The 22,612-nt window shown below is 37.6% G+C and overlaps 1 protein-coding gene across 4 annotated transcripts in view; it reads left to right on the top strand.

Moving 5' to 3' along the window:
- The window catches only part of LOC111587744 (glucosidase 2 subunit beta-like), a 185,823-nt gene that overhangs the window by 144,248 nt on the left and 18,963 nt on the right, over nucleotides 1-22,612 (top strand). Inside the window, exons 13-14 of one of the 4 annotated variants that reach the window (XM_035942738.2) lie at nucleotides 5,057-5,128; nucleotides 20,460-20,531. In XM_035942738.2, the coding sequence (XP_035798631.2) occupies nucleotides 5,057-5,128; nucleotides 20,460-20,531 (144 nt within the window). Of the gene's footprint in view, nucleotides 1-5,056; nucleotides 5,129-10,319; nucleotides 11,632-15,680; nucleotides 16,182-20,459; nucleotides 20,532-22,612 lie in introns of those variants that run through there. The other 3 variants (XM_055007483.1, XM_035942739.2, XM_023297827.3) reach the window with 3 other exon arrangements.

Genomic DNA, 22,612 nt, shown 5'->3' with positions numbered 1-22,612 from the left:
GATCTGTAGCTCAGTGAGTTAAGGATTTGCCTATGGAGCTGCAGGTCGCTGGTTCAAGACCAGACACTTCTTAAATTTTCTCTACTGTAAGATGTTCGGCTGATCTGGCAGTGGGAGTTGGGAGGCTGAGGATTTTGGAGGCAGTGTGTGATCTTGGTGAGTTTGTTTTCGTTGGAGATGGTTAGCATTGTGAAAAACAAAAAACAAAAACAGGGGAGACAGTACAACAGGATGGGTGGAATTATGCTTTTACAAAGCAACAGCAGAAGGTGGGTGGCAACAGACGGAGCTCTCAGTTTGGTTATTACATGGAGCCTTTGCTGTTTCTGGATGGCAGTTTTCACCAACACTTGATTTATCAACTGTGTATGTGAAGCTGCTGACCTGTTTCACTGACTGTACGTGGATGGAGGCCTGGTTCAGTATAGGGTGGGAAGCGTTTCATAGGTGAATGGCCAGATCTTTTGTTTTGTCCACATTCAGTTGGAGGTAGTTGTCAGTAGTTGATTGTTGTTAGGTTGTAATGTTGTTTCTGTGTGGTCTCCTTGTGTGTTTCATCAGAGTGGTGTTGGGTGATGATTTTTTGCCGTTGTTTGGTTAGAGGGTGTACAAAAATGGACTATGAACATAGACGTGAGGGGCTCCAGTGTTTTGGTGATGATGTTTGATGGTATTACCATACCTTTTCTTACAGTCTGTGATTATTTTTTTTAACTGCCAGTCAACCTACCTTTTGCACATTTTTTCGCACGTTGAAATTTGAAGCTGTTTGAACAACAATATCTCACTAACTATACAAGATAAAAGTCAAAAATTTTCACTGTTGTAACTTCTTATCATATCATTGACTCAGAATCGGCAAAAAAGTTGCATCTTTAAGCTCATTAACATAAAAATAGATAATGCAGAAGTCAACTATTGATATTTTCTGAACCATATGTAGCTGCATGTCACAATAATACAAAACAACATGTGCATTACTTTTTTTGTATAAAAAAAATCAATCAAGAAAAAACAAAAGTGATAAATTGTAGAGTTCTGGACTTGAAAATGGCTCTCCAAATATAGCTAGAAAAATAATCTTTTAATATAGGCATATTTTTAATTTTCTGACCCCATCCTGGAGAAACAGAGCGAGCTGGTACCTATTATACTTATTAAATTTCTAAGTGAAAATTGTGAATCCAGTGGATAAGAAAGAGAGGGTTGGCTTCTCCAGAGTAATGTAGGTAGGTTTGTCATTTCAAATCTGTCAAGTGCAATTAAACATTTTCATTGGTTGCACTGGTGAGCCTGAGGGGAGACTAGAAGCTTCTCTGTGCACTCCACCTAGATGCATGTGAGACATTTAGGATACATTTGCAAATTGTAGGGTCTATTATTTTTCCCCACAAGCATCCTTCATTACATTGCTGACGGGCAACCGTCTGCTTTGCAAGTTGCTGCGGTTGATTCCACTGATATTTTGTGTACAAGCTATGTATTGCATATAGTACTGATATTTGTTGATTCCGTAACACAAATATGAATCCAAAGTGGGTCTTTTTGGATGTTTTAATGTCTTTTACATGGTCTTAGTCCATTCTTTTAGTGGTGTTTGCTTGCATTTGCTAACTTGCAGCGGTATGTCACTTGATATGCCAGCTGTGTCTGAGCAAAATTGCATTGGGTGTCGGGTCACTTTCGAGGTTTTCAGGAGAGCGTTGGGGGTCAGCAGATTGTTGTATCTGGGAGGAGTCGGCCAGTAGCCCCCAGTAATTATGACTGCTCTCTTGACCAGTCAGTAATAAACCCACAATATGTTCTCCAGGGTTTTAAATAAGTAAAATGAATGAATGAAATCCACCACTATGGTTGTATGAGCACATTCTCAGCCCTTTTCTCAGGTCTGAGAGGAACTCAAGTGGTGGTTTTTCATCATTTGTTATTGTCAGAATAACCTCCAAGCAATCACAGTGTGTCTCTTCATACACTTATTTTATTAAAACTGTGGGTGCAGCTAAATTATTTGCTCAGGCACTGATGTGTAAAGTTAGTCTGGAGCCTTGAGTGGAATTTATTGAAGGTGGAGCTGAGGAGAATTGATGCAAACTTTTCTGTTTGCAAAATTGTTAGGAAATTTCCAAGAGCAACAATAACAAAAAAACTTAAATGTCAACCTCCAACAGAGAAAAAAAAGTAGGTGTTCTACTAAATCAGTAGGAATCATCCATTTATTCCTCCTCTGAGCTGTACTGCTTAGTCTGCAGTCAAAAAAAGATCCCTCTGTTACTTTTTTTTCCCTTTCCCTTATATCTGCTGAATGTGGGAAGGGGCATACTCGCTGAAATATACAGTAGACATGAAAGGATAAATGGCAAAATGAAAGTCTCCAAGATGAGAAGCATTAAATTCATTCCGCAAACAAGCGCAAACAAGAGCGAAAAGAACTCCGCAGCCAATCACTTACCTCTCCCGCTATCCCCTCTGTCTCTGATGTTCATCATTTTCTTTTCTTTCATCTTGCTTTTCCCTCATACAGCTTTTGATCCCCCCCCGTACTTCCCGGCCCACGTCTACTTTCGCTGTAGCCATTTTTTTCCTCCCCCTTCCTCTCGTTCTATCTCGTTCTCTGGTTGTAGCTGTCTGGGCAGCTTCTGCTCTTCTGTAACAGTCAGTGTAATGGTTCAAATGTCAAGGAAAAAAAAGGCAAGCCCAGCTTCCTTTTCCCCCTGTCGGTTTCGCCATCCAGGTCTTTGATCAGTTTGTTACTAGAGCTTGTGATCCTGCCTCCACTCTGCAGCACTGTCCCCAGCAAGTGCATTAGTGATTGTCACTGCTAATTGCTAACTCCTCTAGACTTCTCTTTGCCTTAGTAAAAGAGCTGTGGGTGGCAGGCTAACTGGTCGCTCCTTGTCAGTCTTTTGTCCCAGTAGGTAGCCATTGAGCTCAGAAAAAGTCTACTTGCTCAGTAATTCTCCTTCATACAATATCAACATTGCTTTTTTTCTACTTGATTTTTGCTGCCTTCACTACATGTTGTGTTTTGCATGAAGCATAGCTGATAGTAGACTTTTTGGGCCAATACTGAATCTGACAGTTACAATTATATTTCTGGCTACTATCAGGATTATTGTACTAGAGTGAGCAGTAAGCCACCTCACGTGAGCTCAAGGGGAACCAAATTTTGGAGCAACGACTTGCTGTAAAGCTAATAACTAATTTTCCTCATCAACGAGTAATCAATTAATCGTTATCTTGAAGTGGTTGTTTTCCCATGTGCCGATGAAAGCGGTTTTAACCACAGACACTTAATATTCATCACAGATTCTGCAACTTGGCCACAGAACTGCCGCAGCGGTAGAATTTGACTTATATTAATATACAAGCACTGGACAGAATCCATTAACCACCACAGAATTCTTGGTCATGGTCCTCATTGCTAGTTAAACCCCCACAATACTGTAGTGAGCAATCCCGTCCTCTGATTGCTAAACTATAAAAGACAGCAAACAAGCTGCAGTCTTTTATCTCAAAAAACAGCAAGAGGATCCACCTGGTGACACAACCAGGTACTACAGTTAATCTACAATATAGTTTCTAACATGCTTTACCTTCATCTTTTGCCTTATTGTTTAATATTCTTTTAATTACATTGAATTGTTACTGGCAATTAACTGATTAACAGTCATCAGCATCCCTAGCCCTAACTACAACAGACACAAAACAACAACAAAGCGGCATTAAAACAGTTTAATAGAGACAGAAAAACCACAAAGAGACTATAAGACTCAATTGGACTGATTGATTAATGCTTTATCAATAACATCCCCAAGTGCTAATGATAAAAAATAACAAAATCAGAAGGCTAAACATGTCTGGATGAGAAAACAATTGGGAAAAAGAAGTCAACATGGATTGTTTTTTCTTCAGTGGGAACTAGCAATGAGATTTCAACAATCAGGTAGCTAACGTTAGCCTCAAGTGCTAGACTTCTTTGTGTTTTCCTTGGCAGTAGCATCCACTGCCTGTGGTAGCCTGACAATCGTAACCATCCAGGTTTTAGCTTGTAAATATGGGCCGTATTAGAAATAAATAACGGCATCTGTTAACAATAAGGGGGATTTAAGACTCGATCTATAAGCCCCTTGCTTTGGCCAATAATATGGGCTGAACAAGAATGCTGAATTAAAATCTATGGGAGAATTTTGTGACTCCAAAGATTGCAGCTGGATGACATATAAAAAAGTCAGCCATCTGATCAGTAAACTAGGAAATATTTATCAAATTGTTTTGTTGCATGATTGTTTTGAAACTGTGTGCATGCATAATGTAATATATCCTGCCAGTTATACTGCTTTTTAATCTTTATTTTGGGGCAAAGTTACCAAACTATATCAGCAAATTCTACCTGATTTAAGCAGTGGTTGTAAATATGCTAATTTTATGTCCCAATGTCCTGCCACATTGAAACAGTAGTACATTATGAAGTTGTTTAGACTGTATGAATAATCGTTGCCTGTAACTAATTCATAGTTGGGCAAAACATTTACTCTCCTTTTAGCTCTGTTTTATTCTTCATCGACCCATGACAGAATTAGCTAGCTGCTCTTTTGCTGCTAATTACTCCACTATAGTCATTAGTCTGTTGGTTGTTGTAACCAAAAGTTAGTTTATCAAAGTTTGTTTTGCTAATACTTGGAAATGATACCCATTAGAGCACTGACAATTGCCAAAACTGTGTCGCTGTTGGCCTTGAAGCCACAACAATTAGCCAAATTTGCTACATTCACATTAGATGTAATCATGTAATGTATTGTCAATTATTAAAATACAGATTTGTGAAGGTTTAATATCAATACATAACATTTTTCATAGGGAAATTTTAAATTTGATTTTCAGAAAAAAATAAATAATTTCCCAGGTTCCAGCACTCTTAAGTTTCAATTAAAGGCTTAGAAAAAGGCAAAGAAACCTGTGAAAAGAAACAACCTGAGAAAGATTTAAAACCATCGTAGGTTAAACCACTTATTTTCCTGCCCGGCTGCATGAATTTTTTCTTTTTTTTCTTTTACAGGTATATTTACACCCTCTGCCCGTTCAATCAAGTCACACAAAAGAACACTGCAGGAACAGAGGTGTCATTAGGGTAAGTACCTCAATCATTGTCTTTTTTGTTCCCGCAGTTAAAATCCCAATCAATGACCAGCTGGAGTGCTGCATGTCAGGGACGGAGAGAGCCAGTAAATGCAGTGTATAGAAATAGACAGTAACACAGTATTTCTAGTGCTGTGCGAGTATCTTAGAAGCATCTTTTGTCTAAATTCTGCTATTTTTCTTTGAATTTTGTCATGCGATAAAGCCAGAATTTTTTTTTTCCTCTTATTTTCACCAATTACAAAAATTAATTGACAACATTACTCATTTCATGATTGGACCCGAAACAAATCCCACGACTGCACTCCAATGAAAGCTCTTTAATCATCGTTACAGTTGCTCAAACGAAAGGACCAATATTTGCGCTATTGATTTTTGCAGTTTTATTTTTTTTTTGATTGTTATTCAATCTCTGTTAGCTTCATGTGACCTTTAATCAGCCGCTAACGGATCTTTATTATAGTTTTAATACCTTTTGATCAATGACAAATGGGGCAAGTTTCATATAGTGCTGGGGTTGTATTTCCTGAGCCGCCAAGGATTTCAATTTCATCAAAAGGTTTACGTGCCGGTCTTTTATCGCGCCCTTGGGACTGACTGTGTTGTAGAGGTGCATCAAAATGGCAATGAAAGGTGCCACTCAGTCCCCATAGAAATGCACCTTTAGATGTTATAAGTCAGTTTTTTTCCATCTTTGGAAGTGCAGTTCCTGTAAATAATCACCACAAACCAGCAAATGAGAGGAACTTTCTTTGTTTCAAACTGTGCCTGTCAATGAGTTTTTCTCATCACTGTAACATCTCTGTCAAACAGCTATAGAAAAAACACCTATACATATCATATTGATGTTTTCCTTCCTTTGTTTTTTTTTTTACTTTTTCTTCTTCTTCTGAGTTTTAGATTTGAGGTGATAATTATGGGATGTCACCTCACTGTCCTTTTCCACTCTCTCATTAGCCTTAACCGTCAGTCACCCGACACTTTTATAGGGTGCAATTATGGAAATGCTATTCCGTCGACATTGACACCTCTCCAGGAAGAAAAAAAAAAAGCTTTTATGATTCAGTTCAGCTCCTCCCCAAAGAGGAGGACTCGACCGCTGAGCTGTTTCGGTCGTAGCAGACAATATAAAGGCCTAAATGACCGCGGTAAAATTTGTGACGCTGTGTCAAAACATTTTGTCTCGTGTGAGACGTGATGCCATTAGGCTCGACTTGTCTTCTTTTAGTGGTTCAAGTGAGACGTTACAGATAATTTATTCGCAATTATCCCTCTGCAAATATTGTTTTGCCTTCAGACGGCGAATTAATTGGAAAACCTCAAGCAAGGCTGTGTTCTTCTTTTGCACCGCCACCTCCCACACTACCTACTCACTTTTGGAGCGGAAAGTGCAATGCTTCACCATGTTTTTTTAGCGCAGCAAAGAAGAAGAAGAACAGAATGCTAGCTGTGACTAATGTGACCCAGGGGCTTCTGCCTGCCTGTCACTCATGATGGTATGGAAGGGCAGAAGGACCAAACAGAACCAGTGGTCAAACAAGAAAATCTCTGCCAAACAGGACTCAAGGGATAAGATTCCAACGTATATTTATTTTTGCAGCAGTGTGCAGCTAAATATTGATAAAAAGCAGCAGGAAAAAGACTAGAAGAATGTTTGATTTTTTAAAATTTATCTCATTAAATGAAGGAAAACACTGCGATTTTGATGTGCAAATGCTTCATTGGTATTTTCTGGACATAGGCAGGCAGTGCAGCACTGCATGATGTACTATAGTGTTTCCAGAGAGCGTGTAGTGAAGGTATATGTGGAAGGGGGAGGGGAGGCACATGAATCATAGCTCGTGTGGTGGGTATAAAGTTCATTTTTTATCCAGACAGACCATCAGTCAGGCCTTGCAGGATATGGCTGGGCCTCCCGATATCAATCTGCATGGAGGCATCCTCTTTCTCCCCAGAGGAGTGAGCAGGGAGAGGGGAGTGCTTTGATTTAAACGGCAGCATTTATCACACCTGCTCCAGCATCCTAAAGGACAACCATGTGAGAAAGAGGAGAGGGGACGTGTGGGGGTAAAGAAACGAGGAAACAGCATTAACACGAGTGGCCTGTCAATGGAAGCGTGAAGCCAGAGCTGCGGTGGCATTGCTAACTTGTACCGTTTTGACTAATTTGGATTTCTGCAGCATTGATCTGATGCTGTGGCTGCTGAATTTTGATTATGGCCAGTTTGTGTGTCAAGGCTCATAAAAGTTAAAATCGTTCGCTGAGCCCTAACCTTCCTTCATGCTCGGTTTTGCAGCATAGTTAGACCATTAACCATACAAATGTCCTAAAGGAACAATGAATCAACCTGCGAGTACTTTCTTTTGTTGCTGTTTGCTCCCATATTGTGGCCACACACGTAGCCGTAAAGATTTCATAACGCATAGCAGTCATATTGTATGCTCCCAATTATCTGTAAATGTAGATATTATACAACAAATATTCACTCCTTGAATTCCAATATCTGTGTTTTCCATTTAGCTTTTTCTGCCTTTCGGCCTCAGCAGCTCAACCACTTCCTGAAATGGCTATTGTAACAATAACATCAGCCATGATAATGATAATAGAGTAGAAGAAAATGCTTGCATTGCGACAAACACCATCCCACTGTGACAGCGTCGTCCATCTTCATAATGTCCTCTCTGCTCAGCCCACCCTCCCTCTCCAAAGGCGCACACATGCTAGGTACAATGACAGGACAGCAAATGCAGGCTTTGCTAAATGCACCTGAAAAGACAAACAAATAAGTAAATCTATCGATACAGTCTCATGCTGCGCTGCTTATATGAGCTTATATGATATTAAAGCATTGATTTTACACTTTGCTCTGCTACCAAACAGTACATTGATCAGCTATTGCCACCAGCATGTCACAGTAATTTCCAATGAGACAATGTGGGTATTAAGATCTGTGCAAGGATGCGAATATGAAACAGCATTATCAATAATTAATCAATACTTATTAGTTAATGTTTAAAACAAATTAAGCATACTGGACACAATTCCATATCCTGATAGAGCTATTTTTCACCAAGGAAACATGATATTTGCCATTGGACCTATGTCCTAGTAGCTTCCCATTTGTCTTAAATATGTGAGTTCTGGGCAGAAGTCATTAACTGCCACAGACAGCTTTGTCATGGTGGCCATTGCTAGCTAAATCCCCACAATGTTCTCTGCTGCATACGTGAACTAGCCATAGTCCAAGTGACCGGATCCTCTCTTCACTACAGTGTTAAACAGTTAAAGGCTCCATCTGGTGGAAAAACCAGGTGCTACAGCTAATCTACAAAACTTTTTCTGACTTACATGTCCTTCGGCTGTGTTATCAGTTAATATATTTCTTATTGGTTAAATTATTAACAGCAATGACTCTGTTAATAGTTTTTTCATTTGAAAAAACAACTTGAATTTCCCTCGGGATAAATAAAGTATCTGTCTGTCTGTCTGTCTGTCTGTCTGTCTACATTCTTAGTAGTAATGCAAATTTCAAAGAATTTTCTTATTCGATAGCTGACTACGTTATTTAGCAGTATTTCTCAAAACGTATGCAGTAGAATGGATGTTTTACCCTCTGCTGATTAAACTGTATTTGAGCACACGGACATGTAACATAAAGGGGCTCAGTTCCATCAGCTGCTCAGCTGTAGGAACGCTAATATGGTAAGCTCCCCTCATCTTTAATACGTGAGTTCTGGCTGAAACTATTAGCCCCACAGAAGCCGTTGTCATGGTGACCTGTTGCTAGCTAAACCCCCACAGTGCTCTCTGCTTGCTAATACGAAAATACACAGCAAATAAACTGCAGTTTTCCATCTTATCAAACAGTTAGAGGCTTCCCCTGGACGCACAATCAGGTATGAAGCTAATGTATAATCAGTTAAATTACTAACGGCACATTGAATACTTGAAAACAACTGATCATTAGCATCTCTAGAACAATTTGCACAGAATTTTGGAATATGTTTGTCTTTCAGATCTGCAGCAATATGCTTTTTTTTTTTCTTGAACTGGATTTCTCCAAAGGCGGGTTTATTTTTTGCTTTGAATGTTATTCTGTAGATTTACTTTAATGTTTAAGTTCATTGTGCTGCTGCATCACTATTGACAGTAAAGATGGATTAAATCATCACCAGCTGACTTCCTGAACAGCAGTTTGGAGGCTCAGTGTGGTCAGTCTGTCTGTCGCTATCTTGTGTCCAACTTACAAATTAAGTGGATTTGAAGCGAGCTGTGAACTGTCACTCAAAGCGGCCAATACCTTTATTACATTTAAGCATTAATACAGTTTAAACAAGTGACTGGTATAAAAATTCACCCCTGCATAGTTGTCATGAACAGTGAATTAGCTGTTCAGACTAAATCTGTTTCTTGTCCCAAACTGTAAACATGTTTATTTCTGTACTGAAGTTGGCATTTTAGCATGGGGCTCTATGGGGATTAACTCACTTTTGGAGACAGCCTCAAATGGCCATTGGAGGAACTGCATGTGTTGGCATTTCTGTTTTGGCTTTATTATTCAGCCCTGGAGGTTGCCGCTTGTGCATCACCCAACTTGCACTGAGCTTCATCTGGCAGACAGCCACTTTGACATTATTCTGTAAGATAACTTGATAAACCTGGGAATTCATTTTTCCCTTGATGATGACAAGCAGTTCAGACCCAGAGGCAGCGAATCAGCCCCAAATCATCATCCTCCCTCCACTGTACTTCACCTCTGGGATGGAATTTTTTCATGTTGGTATGCAGTGCCGCATGTTCTTCCTAAGCCAAGCTTAGTTTCATCAGTTCAAACCTTTCTCTTGTAGTGATGTGGAGTGTCAGGGTGCTTTTTTGGCAAACTTCAGCTTTAGTTTTTGCTTTTTTTTTTGGAGAGCAGGTGCTTCCTTTGTGGTGCTCTGTCATGGATGACATGCTTCATGCAACCATCCACCGTGATTTGCATGGACATGCTTGCATTTCTGGGAATTATTATGCACCAACTTGCTTCCTTCTATGTATTTTGATGAACTTTGCAGCAATTTGCAGGATGTATCGCCTTCACTCCACCAGAAATCTCCACCTATGATTCACGAACAGAGATGTTAATCAGCTCCAGTGATTCCTTTAAGGCTTAAGCTGTTACTCTTGGGTTCTTTTCTAGCTCATTGAGGATTCTGTGTTCTGCTTTTGGAGTCATCTTCTCAGCAGCCCACTTCTATGGAGAAAAGCTACAGTACTAGACTTACTTATTCTCTAACTGTGCACTGATGAATATCAAACATAACTCTTAGAGATTGCTGTATAACCCTCTCCAACTCTATGCAAATCAACAGTTCTTCATCAGAAGTCTTCTGGCTCTCTTTTTTTTTTTTTTGCGAGGCACGGTTCAGATCACTGTTTTTTATTTGTCAAAGTAACCCCAACCCACACTTTCTATCTTGTTTCATTGATCGAACTCCAGGTTTACTAACTCTTGACTCTGCTAAATATTTGTTGATGTCATTAGCCTGAGGGTTTCACATGCTTTTTTTTTTTTTTAAACCTGCACTGCAAATGTTTAAAAGATGTATTCAGTGTGGACAAGAGGGTGTGTTAGTAAGTTAAATATATTGAGTTCTTCCATTAAATTGCCCCTTATTTTATGCCAAATATACACCTTATATGTTGGTTTGTGCAGCCTTGAATAAAGCTTTAAGAAGCAGACTGGCATTTTTGGGAAGAACATTTAATCTGAATCTGAAAGTGAGATGAGAACATCAAGCCGACTTGTCCTGATTAATAATGGAGTTCAGTCCCTGTGGTTAGCTTAGCTTAGCATAAAGACTGGAAGCAAGGAGAGATATCTGTCTGGTCTGTCTCAAATCTGACCAACAAATTAACATAATGTGAGTTGAATCCATAAATGAACACAAATGTCAAAATAGTTAGTGGTTCTTGCAGAGGCAGAAGCAGAGAAAAGAACCCAATTGTCTCTTTTCAGGCTACAAACATGCCATAAGCTTTAACTATTTCTTGACAGCAAGTTTATTTACACATTGTGACTTGATGGGAGAATTACAGCTTGATTACTGTAGCTGTTCTCCCTGTTTCCAGTATTTAGGATTAGCTAGGCTAAACACTGACTGGCACTGGGTCTCTATATTAACACACAGATGTGACTGGTATTGATCTTATATAACTGTCCACTGGAACCCATATTTCACCAAATGTCAAAGTAAATGGATTGTCAATTTCATGTTTAAAAGTGACATTAAAGGGAAAAACAGCATGTTACGTGGAATTATAGACATGTTCCTTAACAGTTTATTATTATGTGACAAAGTGATGTTTAATGGTCCACCTAAAATATTTCACCACAGCTTTTGGTGCCAAATATGATTTTTTTAAACATTTTTTGTCAGATTTTACAGACACTGGTTACTGTCTTCACATTATGTATTCTGGTTGTAAACAAGAATAAAGGTGCAGATAATGTTTTGTACGACATTAATCCAAGACTGACTTAACCAAGCATTTTCTTCTGTTGTGTTATAAACAGAGTTAAAATTTATTGTCATTTCTGACTCATAAAATGCCTCAGGGAGGTTGACCAATGGAGACGTTGTCCTTTTTTTAACTTTTCATTTCAGAACGTAGATGCTCTGAAAACAAAACCACCATTTCTAGCCGTATTTTGGTTGCACTGTTTGCAGTTAATGAAATGCATGTTGTTGACTGTTTTATGATATATGGTGTTTCCTGCAGGTTGAGAATGTACTTGTGGTGGCAGGTGACAGATGTGCATGTAGAGAGTCATACAGTTTAGCGTGGAGGGTTTAGTCCAGGTTGTTTTATGAAGCTATAATTTATGAATGACCTCTAAACATGTAACAGGCATCAACTCTAGGTGGCTGTGCACAGAGAAGCTTCTAGTCTCCACTCAGTCACTGCAACGCAACAACTCAGACAGCTGTTCCACCAAAAATTTGTCTCGAACAAGTGAAATATTGTGTTCTAAAGTAAGATTTATCTCAAATGAAACTGTGTTTTTTATATCTACCTGGGCCAAGTCATCGTTGAAGTGTTGCTCAAATGCACAAACAATGAGTTAAATACAGTAACAGAAGGAACGACTTATTAGCAAGAATATATTTTTATTCCCTTTTCCAGACGGAACCAAACAGTATTTGAGGGTAAAGATGGAGGAAATGGTGAAACAAATGTGCATGAATTGTTGTTTAAGTTATAGCCTTCTACCACTGGTTTCCACTGAAAATGCCTTGTAGCTTGTTTCTTTTTCACAAGTCTGTTTTTCTATGCAACTTGCAGCTGATTGGTTGTTTTGGTAACTGAGAAAGGTCAAAAAAAAGCTTTAAAATAGAGCTAAAGCAGCACTAAACAGATGACAATAGACGGTGGCAGCTATTTCTTAGGGAAAAAAATAAGGTTAAACATGCTATCATGGTTATGCAGCGACATTATAGGCCCCTGTTATGAAAATTATGACAAACTGCAGAGCAAAGTGCTTTCAGATTGTCAAACACACTGTGTGCGTCCAGACACAAGCAAGAAACAGATTCACACTCAGCTGATACAATCACCATCAATATGAGCCAGAGTTTCCAGTTAGCAGCAAGCGCCTTGTTTTAATTTTTGTCAAGTGACTCTAATAAATGCACCACAGCTCACTATCAGTCCGATCCATTCACGTTTTAAAATACAAAGCACCGCGTCAGCGTTCAGTAATTAGCTTACTGTCCAAAGTGTTTCCCACTAAGAACTGCTACAGAAAACAACTCTTTAAAGTGTGCCACCACAACAGTGCCTGGCTGTAATAACCTTTCACCACAAGCAGAAGTGCATCTGAAATATTAATGCAGACCCTTTCAAACTTACCTCAGGATAAACACATGGAAATAGCTGCAGCTGCAATGACACAGATGGAGACATTTGAACTCAGAGACCTTCGTTCAGTGATGAAATCGTTTATTTTAAGCCTCTCAGTGAATCATTTAATATGTAAAAGCAGATGAAAATGTACACAGATAATAAAATATGAATCAAACATGAAACTATACTCCAAACATACAAATGTAGTGTACTATTTCTGTAAAATACGGTTAATAACTTTAAAATCTGGTTGTTTTTTTTGGAGCCATAAGCAAGAATGACTTGTTGTGAAGTGTTTAAAGTAGCAACTTGACTTAGGCTACTAAGATTATTATTGATCAGTTTACCTATTTGTTTTATTTATTTTTTACATTAAGTTAAAGAATCGTTCTTAGTTCCTAATAATATTAATAGTGACTGGAAACAAAAATTTGAAATTCTTTTTTTACTATATTTAAATCAGCAAAGAATCATGTTATTTTACACATCTTGGCTGTTATTTGAAGAAAGTTATGCATATTAAGGATCAATAAATGGCATTTTTTAATGTTATTTTACTAATTTTCTCCTGTTTTTTTAAAAAAACTGAATAATATCTAGTAAAATCACAGAAAAAAATAGTAATTTCTAAATTGACTGCAAAAACATTGGGCAAAAAATATGTATATTAAGGGTGGAAAATGATTGTTTTCAGGTATTAGTGTACATATTTTCTCTGCTTTGTTAAATATTATAGAGATAAACTATTCTTTTACATGTTGGCTGTACAAAAGAAAAACAGAGTACAACTGTAAATTATGTCCATATCAATATTCTGTATTTTTATAATTAGTAATTTGTTCTTTTACAATGTGTGATGTTAAAATTAAGCAGTTTTACTGTATTTAAACAAGCCAAAAATATCATTTTCAACAGATATTTGCTGTTATTTTCATAGTTTCAACAGTTTTTGAACATTTGCTGTAATCCAATTTTTAATGTATTTTTTTTTTTTGATGTCTTGGCTGCCAGATTTTCAGTTTGTTCTTTTTTCTTATTAAAGTGCATAGTTAAAGTGAATTATAGTTGATTATAGTAACAATACGATATAAATACAGTTATCATTGCAAAATCTAGTCACAGTAAACTTCATATGCAACTGTAGATTATATGTAGGTTATAAGTACACAGTAAATTACTTCTTCATGTAAACTACAATAGCAACACTGCAAAATACATTGAAAATACTGGTATTTTACTGTGATCTTACATCAAAATTTGTTACAGCTTAGAAGTAGTGTCCAGAAATAACCAAAATAGAAAACATGTTTTGTAGGAATAATGGCGTCTTTTTACTAGGATTTGTTTTGCTCTAGACGGTGGAGGCCACTGTTCCCTCTAAGCTGCGCGCGTGTGCAATTGCGCACTGCTGACACGGTGTCCGCGCACAGAAAATCTGCGCTGCGCACAAAAAAAACATTCAACCTAAATTGTAAATAAAATAAACACGTAACAATTCATTCTGTGCTATTTTTCAGTGTGAGTCAGTGAGTGACCGGTGACTGGCTGCTGCAGCCAATGATGCGATTCACATACGTATTTACCATAGACTGTATATAATGGTATTTACGCAGCTAATCAAGGTCAGGCGTCCTTATGTGCAGCCACCTTGTGATAGATATGAATGAGTAGATAGGACACGCCCCTTTGAGCTGCGTACTACGGCGAGGCTAAGCTAGTGTGGGCAAAGTTTCAGTGCATTCTGTTGATGTAGACGGCGTGAAAACGGAAACAAGAAGTATGCCGGCTCACTGTGCTGCATACAATTACACACTACGTCGTACGATTGAGACAAGGAAACTTGGAATGACTTTTCATAGGTAAGAATAGTTTTTGGCTCTTTTTTCATTATGCAATCTTGTTGAGAGCTTCCAGTCTATGAGAGCTAACTAGTTAGCCACTAGCAAAACACTAAGGCGAGCTAGCAGCTTGACAAGCAAATACCAGACGATTAATAGTAGCTGTAGTATAGTTGTACAAGCAGTAGTAGTAATACTAAAAGTACAAGCAGCAGTAGTAGTATAAACAGCAGTTAGAGTCGTAGAAGTAGTATCAGTATTTGTATAATATGTCATCTAAAAATGCCATAGAATAAAAATTTCATTGCACAAGTAAAAGTATAGTAACTTTTAAAACTGTTCGAATTCTTATATGTTGCTAAAAAAAAACAAAAAAAAAAAAAACAAAAAAAAGTCACAGTAATATGTCAATTAAAAAAGCCTATAGTATAGCGTGTCGCCCAACAAACATCATAGTATAGCATGTCGCTCTAAAAACGTCACAGTATAGCCTTTAGTCCACAGCTGTCAGTAGGTGAGGAGCAACACAAAAACAGTCCAAACACTGGTTTCCAGAGGGTTAGACAAGAATTTATTTGAAAGAGGAAGTTTACAACAACACAACATGTGAGGGGGTTAAAAACAAATGGGTGTTAGTAAAATAAAAATAAATAAACAGAGATAAAAGTGAACTTCATGTTGACATTGATGGGCATATAATCAATACGAAAAAAACTCTTCCTGTTCACCTCTTAAAACCCAAAAACACACCGCAGTAGCACCCTAAACTAAAACTACCAATGGGTTTCCTGTTTTCCTTTGTGAACAATTCAAAGGTCCCTCTCTATCTCCCCACACATCCACCAACCACTGGAACACATCTCCAAAGTTCTGCCGGGCCAGCTCAGCTTCCCCTCAGAAGAAGTGCTGCCATCTGCCAGATGAAGGAGCCTTTTGAGAGGCAGCTGGCATCGTGATTGGACTGTATTTTGGTCTGTTCCAATCCAGCTTCAGCTCCAGAGACGGCAGGCGGGACGAGTCAACGGAGGCCTGGTGGACGAAGACATGCAGCTGAGTACAATCCAGAAAACAACAGAGGAGGAGTGCAGCGGCCCAGAGCCAGAACAAACAGAGTAGCATCGTATGTCTCTTAGAAAACATCATAGTATAGCCTTTGGTATGAAAAAACGCCATCATATACATCATATACTGTACAAATAAGTCAAAGGAAAGAGACATACATTGTAGAATTGTAGTAATTGTGGGCTGACTGATTTACTGATTATCAGTATTTTATTTTTTACTGATTTACGGTAATAAATACATTTAAAAATGGCGCTACTTTGGCTCTGAACCTTTATCTACCTGTGGTCGCTCTGTCTTCTGGAGTGATTTGATTGGTTATACATAACAAATAAAACTCCTTTAACTTAACATCTGTAAACAAAACAAAAACATATCAACAAAGTTTTCTGTTAGAGTTTGTGTTCTTCTAAGTTTAACTCAAGATTTTAAATACTTTCATTTACTTCAAATGAATATCTACTCCAAATGTCTCACTAATAATCATTATCAGCCTTAAAAACCCACAAAACACCCCTCTATAGTTGATGACACTTAGTACAGTCCAGTTCCCCCTTCTATAAATATGCTTGGAATCTTCCACTTCCTGTTTGTCAAAGTGGCCTTCTACCTGGACAGGTTTTGTTGGAGCTCATGCAACAAACATTTTGGGTAACTGCACTTTAACATGGATGGATGACACTGAATTAGAATCTGTTTTAATGAGACTGAGTTCAGATGTGTAGCTCTGTCATTAAATAGGAAATTATTTCTCAGAATTCACAGAGAAAAGTCTGAAATGTTTGCTAGCTTAGCGTCCCACATGTTCTTTGGCTCAGCTAAAGCTAACTCTCTCCAACTTCTGGATCTCTTGAGTTGCTTGTTGTTAAATTATCTTGCTAGAGGTGCTGAGGCTCAGAAAGTCTGAGATGTTTGTTCAGAATAAGCTCATTCTCAAGTCTTATCTGAACTCTTTTGTTTGAACTTTCCCTAAACTTAGGAGTTAATGACAGAGCAGCACATCCAGACTCAGTCTCATTTATGTAGAGATTAAACTTCAGTGTCATTCATTGATGTTAAAGTGCAGTTTTTCAAATGTTTGTTGCACATGCTCCCGACCAAACCAGTCCAGGTGGAAGACGATGTGAAGAGAAAGCTCCAGAGGATGAATATCACACATTTACGTTGGAAATAAATGTCCTTTAATTAGACATTGTCATGCAAAAGTTGGATTGCCCTTTAATGATGTTCAAATCTTTGTTGAGTGTTTTGTTGATGTTGGTTTCTAAATGTTTTCTGACACTCGGCCCCAAAGATTAAAACCTTCTACGGCTCACAAGCTGCAACATTTCACACACTATCAACTATCTTTCTGACTAAACTAAGATAAAAAGTGAAAAACATCCTGATTCCTGCATCATGAATGTAAATCCTTTTGGTTTTATGACAGTAAACTGAATATATTTGGGCTTGACATTTTATAAACCAAAACAAGAAATGAATTACTGGAGAAAACAATCAACAGATTAATGGTCAAAGAAAATGTGTTTTCCAACATATATGGCTGAATTACTTCAACATTACAAGATACATACAATTTTAATTCAATTTTATTTACATAATGCCAAATACAGGTCAAATTGTCTCAAGACACTTTATTTTTATATTTTTTGTCATATTTAAAATATGACAAAGTAAGAAATTTAAACCTCTTGACTAATCCAATTTATTATTTGGTTTTTAAGAGACTAATTGACAATTCAAACTTTCTCCACTAAAACTAATAAACATGAGGTCAAATAGAAGGAATAGTTTTAAATACTGCAGTCCCACGATGACAAGAATAAAGTTTGTCAACAAAAACTAAATCTGCTGGTGGATTCCATTAAAGTCCTAATAAATGATAATAAAGTGTGATACTAAAGGTTTGTGGTGCTAAAAATGTCAAAGTAAAGATATGAAGTTGAACATCTGAATGGAGGTTGATAAAAGTTGACCTTTCATTTCTCTGGAGCGACTCCATGGATTTTATGGATGGTGGTTAAAGACCTGCTCTTCTAGTGGTCTTCCTTCTAGTCGCCGTAAAAAGTCAGTCCATCCTGGCTGACTTCAACACCTCTTCATGACAACTTGTTCTGCCTCCGACGTCGTGGAAACTCCAGAAACTGGGGGAAACCCATGGAGACTCGAGGAACTCATCGAGACTCGAAGAACTTGTCGGGCGGGGGAAGGTGTGGTGGGCGGTGGAGGGAGGTGGGGGAGTAGAGGGGGGAGGCCACCACCCACCTCCCCGCCTACTCTCCGCCCTGACTCCACCCAGACTCCGCCTTGGCTCTGCCCATGTGGTCACTTCACGAACTACGATGTCAAAGGGACGACGAATTTATTTCTTTGTATCTGATCTGTAGCTCAGTGAGTTAAGGATTTGCCTATGGAGCTGCAGGTCGCTGGTTCAAGACCAGACCCTTCTTAAGTTTTATCAAAATCCTGACAAAGACAAACAAAGAAAAGTGCCGGTGTCGGGTCTTGATCCTGCGACCCTCCACTCTGTAGTCCTCTTCTTATCCTCCTGAGCTACTCGCTCAGATACTAAACTTTCTTTTTTTTGCGCATTTATCATCTATTTTTTGCCATTTTCGAGATTTTTTTTAACTCGAGTCTCGACTCGACCGTTTTTCTCAGGAGGCTGGACTTCAGCCTTTGTGCTGGAGGGTTGAACCCTCAGTTCCAAGACTTTCCAAACCCTCCACACCTCCCAAGTCCTCAGGACCTGAGCTTTCACACAGTCTGAGGGCTGAAATTTTCTAAGTCCCACAGTAGTTCTCTGTTAGATTGAACTTTCAGACAGCCCAAGGACTGATATCTTCTAAGTTCCTGAGTAGTTCTCTGTTAGTTTGAACCTTTCGACAGTCTGAGGACTGAAAACCTAAAAGTTCTTGAGTAGTTCTCTGTTAGTTTGAACCTTCAGACAGTCTGAGGACTGAAATTTTAAAAGTTTCTCAGTACTTCTCTGTTAGTTTGAACTTTATGGTTAACAGAAGCCTTAAAACTTGTGACCATGAGTCTTGATTTCACATTTAGACCATCCATCTGAGTTCTTCTCAGACCTTCACCTGTGGGTTTTTTAGAAATCCTCAACAAACTTTTGTCTTCACTGAACAGTAAAGTTTGTGGAGATCAGAAGGTAACAGTTTGATAAATGCCTTCAACTACTAGTAGACTTTATCTGGAAAGCAGTTTTCTGAAATTAGTTCTTAGTAAATTTGTCCACAATCAAAGCAAGAACATAGAAAGAGGAAATGTTTGAAGAAACAACTGGATGTTGTCGTTTCAGACTAGAAAGCGCTTTAAAACCTTCATCAGTTTTTGCTCTTTTTGATCGTTTTATTGTCTCTTCTGTTGAATTTGATCTTCTAAAGTCTAACTGGTGTCTTTTCAAATGTTTTGTCTTTAGTTTGATTCTTCTTAAATGTTTAGTTTTGCTCTTTTCTCACCTTTTATTCTTTTCTAATGTCTGATTTGATTTCCAAATGTTTTGTCTTTTTAATGTTTAATTGTTTTTTCAAATGTTTTATCGGCTTGTTTGAGTTTTTTTTCCTTTTCCAATATTTAATGTTTCGATTAAATCTTTAAGGTTTTTCTTTTTAAATGTTTTACCACCTTTTAATGTTTAACTTTCTTTTTAAATGCTTCATTGTATTTTCTGTTTAATTCCTATTTGAAGTTTTATTGTCTTTAAGATGTAATTTTCTCATTAAACATTTATTTTTTTAATTAAATGTTTTGTCTTTTTAAAGGTTTTATAATCTAATTAAATGTTTTGCATTTTTTAAAATACAAATATTAAAAATTACAGATAAAATATTTTCCATAATTAAACATTTAAAAAAATACAATTAAACAAAAAGAATATTAAACATTTTAAAAAATGCAAAACATTTAATTAGATTATTAAACCTTTAAAATGACAAAACATTTAATTAAAAAATTAAATGTTTAATTAGAAAATTACATCTTAAATTTCTTAAATCTTTTTAGTAATAAAACTTATTAGAAGTTTTATTGTATTAATTTTTTTCCTTTGATTTAATTGCTTTTTGTTATGTAGTTTATTTCTTTAATCTTCTTTTTCTGGCAAGATTTTAACCCCAACCTTAAAAATGAAATAAACCCTTAAATCACAATTAAAATACTTCTGTTGTCACAATCATGAGTTAGTCAGTTATTCAGTTTATCAATTCAACTTTATTTGTTTAGCACCTTTTACACAGATGACAAAACTAAACAAGCAAAGAGAAAAAACTATGCTAAAACTATGATTAAAACTCAAAAACATTAACAAAAAAAAAAAAAAAAAGATTTAACATGGTAATAAAATCTGTTGTGTCCAGGGGATGGAGGGAGTTTATTGAAGTTTTCTTGGGCTCACATGGGAAATCATTTAAAATATAAACTTGATATTCAGTCTAAGGAAACTGGAAACTGCAGAATGACAGAAGAACCAACAATATCTCCTGTTTTCTCCTTTAATGAGTCGACTCTTGTGCTTTCAGACCAAATAACTCCAGACTCTTCACAACCTGCTCAAACTCTTGGTACAGGACCTCACCACACGGGTCAAGAAGGTTTCCTTCTCATTTCTACTCTGAAGCTCACCTTCTCCTGCTCAAACTGCTGACAAATGTTTCTGCTGCTCTAAAGTCTGGTCTCCAGAACTTCCTAAAAAACTCAAAGTCTCTTCTGCTGCAGGTTGCTTTGTAGAACTGTTCCAGAAAACCTCACTAAACCACATGGAGGGGCCTCAAGATAGTTGTCCAAATGAAACCGTACAAAAACCAAACTAGCACAACCCAAACACTAAAGTCTCCTGCAGCCTACCAGAGAACCTCTGAGAACAGAGAATCAGGACAGGAACTCTTACCTTCTGGACAACCAAGAATACAGAATGTGTCTGACCAAAAACCTCTAAAGACTCACTACAGCCAAGATAAAGACACAACTCAGCTGCAGCAAATCCACTAATCACTGCACACATTAGCACCATGTGCTAACTGTGGCTAAAGAACCTCATTTACCAAGACAACTATCCAGTACAAAGCCCTAAAACACACCAAGAAACACATTAAAGACGATTTTACTGCTGGAAGCTGCAAGCCAACTCCTAAAGCACAAACTAATGCAACTGAGCCAAACCCGGTTCAGTGGTGAAGACAAGCAGAGGAAATGTTTGTCTGCAGCTAAATAAAGCAGGAAGACACTGAGCTGCTCAGGTGTTCCTGATAACACCAAGCAGCCACCTGGACAGCCAATAGGAACACAGCCACCTGGACAGCCAATAGGAACACAGCTTCCTGGAAGTCCAGAGGGCTGGGTTAGTGAAGGAAATTTAATTTAATGTTGAGGCAGAAAGTTAACAAAGAAAGTTGAAAACCACCTTCTGATACCTGAAATCTCTGAGTTTTCACACAAAGAACACCTGAACATGTCAAACTGGCTTCATAGTAGAACCATCATTGTAAAAACGTCATAGTATGGTGTGTTGCTCAAAAAACATTAGGACCCGGCTGTCAGGGGACAAACATGTAAGAAACATGAGAACAGAGAGAACCCAACCAGTAGGTCACAGTTTATCATCCCCCAGTCATCTCCTGAAGTCCATATGGTGAGAGACATCAGTATCTGGTTGTTCATTTACCAGAGGATGCTTATAATCATGCTGATGTGGTCTGTACTCTACAGTATTTTAGTGACTCAATAAATGCCTACGTTGTTTTTTTAAATGCTTTTTAGTTTTTAATAAACATTTAAGAGCCTATATGTAATCAATAAATGGCCTTTGCCTATCTTAAGAAAAATTCACTCAGAACTCTGATATGTTAACAGTATTAAATAAATCAATAAATACATGCATACACACAAAAATAAGTTAATACATTAACTGTGTTAAGATAAGATTTAGATTTTTAAAAAGTTGTTTATGTTTTTGCAGAATCCAGTATTGCTCACTGGTTGGTCATTACATTTTGTTAGTTTGATTTCACTGTTTAAAATGATGCCACCTCTTTTCAGACAGAACCTGTGATAATAAAACAATACAAAATGTTGAGTTCCGTGTTAATAAAGCACTTAAAGCTTTAAGTATGGCTAAATGCTTTTTTCAAAATTAAATATATCACTCCTTAGGTGGTAGTGACCCCAAGTTCAGTAAAGTTGGAAAGATATTCACAGATTCGGGCTTCCAGCATCAATAACTCATTAGATATAGGTTGTCAAAACATAAACGGTGCCTCTTTCCCATTGTTGCAAGGCAGACAATGTGCTACAAGCCCAGTTTTATCAAAAGTAGCCGTCTTTCAAGCTACAGGAATAACATTGGTGTCTATGGAGTGAACAGGGTCCGTCTGCAATTTGCAAAACCGCTGCAACAGTAAAGAGAGACAAATATTCAATAACTTCACTCTTATACATTGTAGTGTCACTAAAATCACTGCAGCCTTCAACTGGCTCCTGTTGACAAAGTGTTTTAACAGAAATGTAAATGCTGTAATTTGATTCTTTTAATGAACCATGTAACTTGAATGGATGTGATGCTGGTGTGACCACAGTGCACACGTCTGATGTTGCTCACAGTGGTCCAAGGGACGCTCAGGGAGTTTGTGTGTTTGCTGAGACTCATGAAAAATTACAGGGAACATTGGTGGAGGCG

This window comes from Amphiprion ocellaris, chromosome 23 (assembly GCF_022539595.1).
Source record: "Amphiprion ocellaris isolate individual 3 ecotype Okinawa chromosome 23, ASM2253959v1, whole genome shotgun sequence".
NCBI lineage: Eukaryota > Metazoa > Chordata > Actinopteri > Pomacentridae > Amphiprion > Amphiprion ocellaris.
The sequence above is the reverse complement of the archived record's forward strand: the minus strand, read 5'-3'. Positions and strand labels throughout refer to the sequence as shown.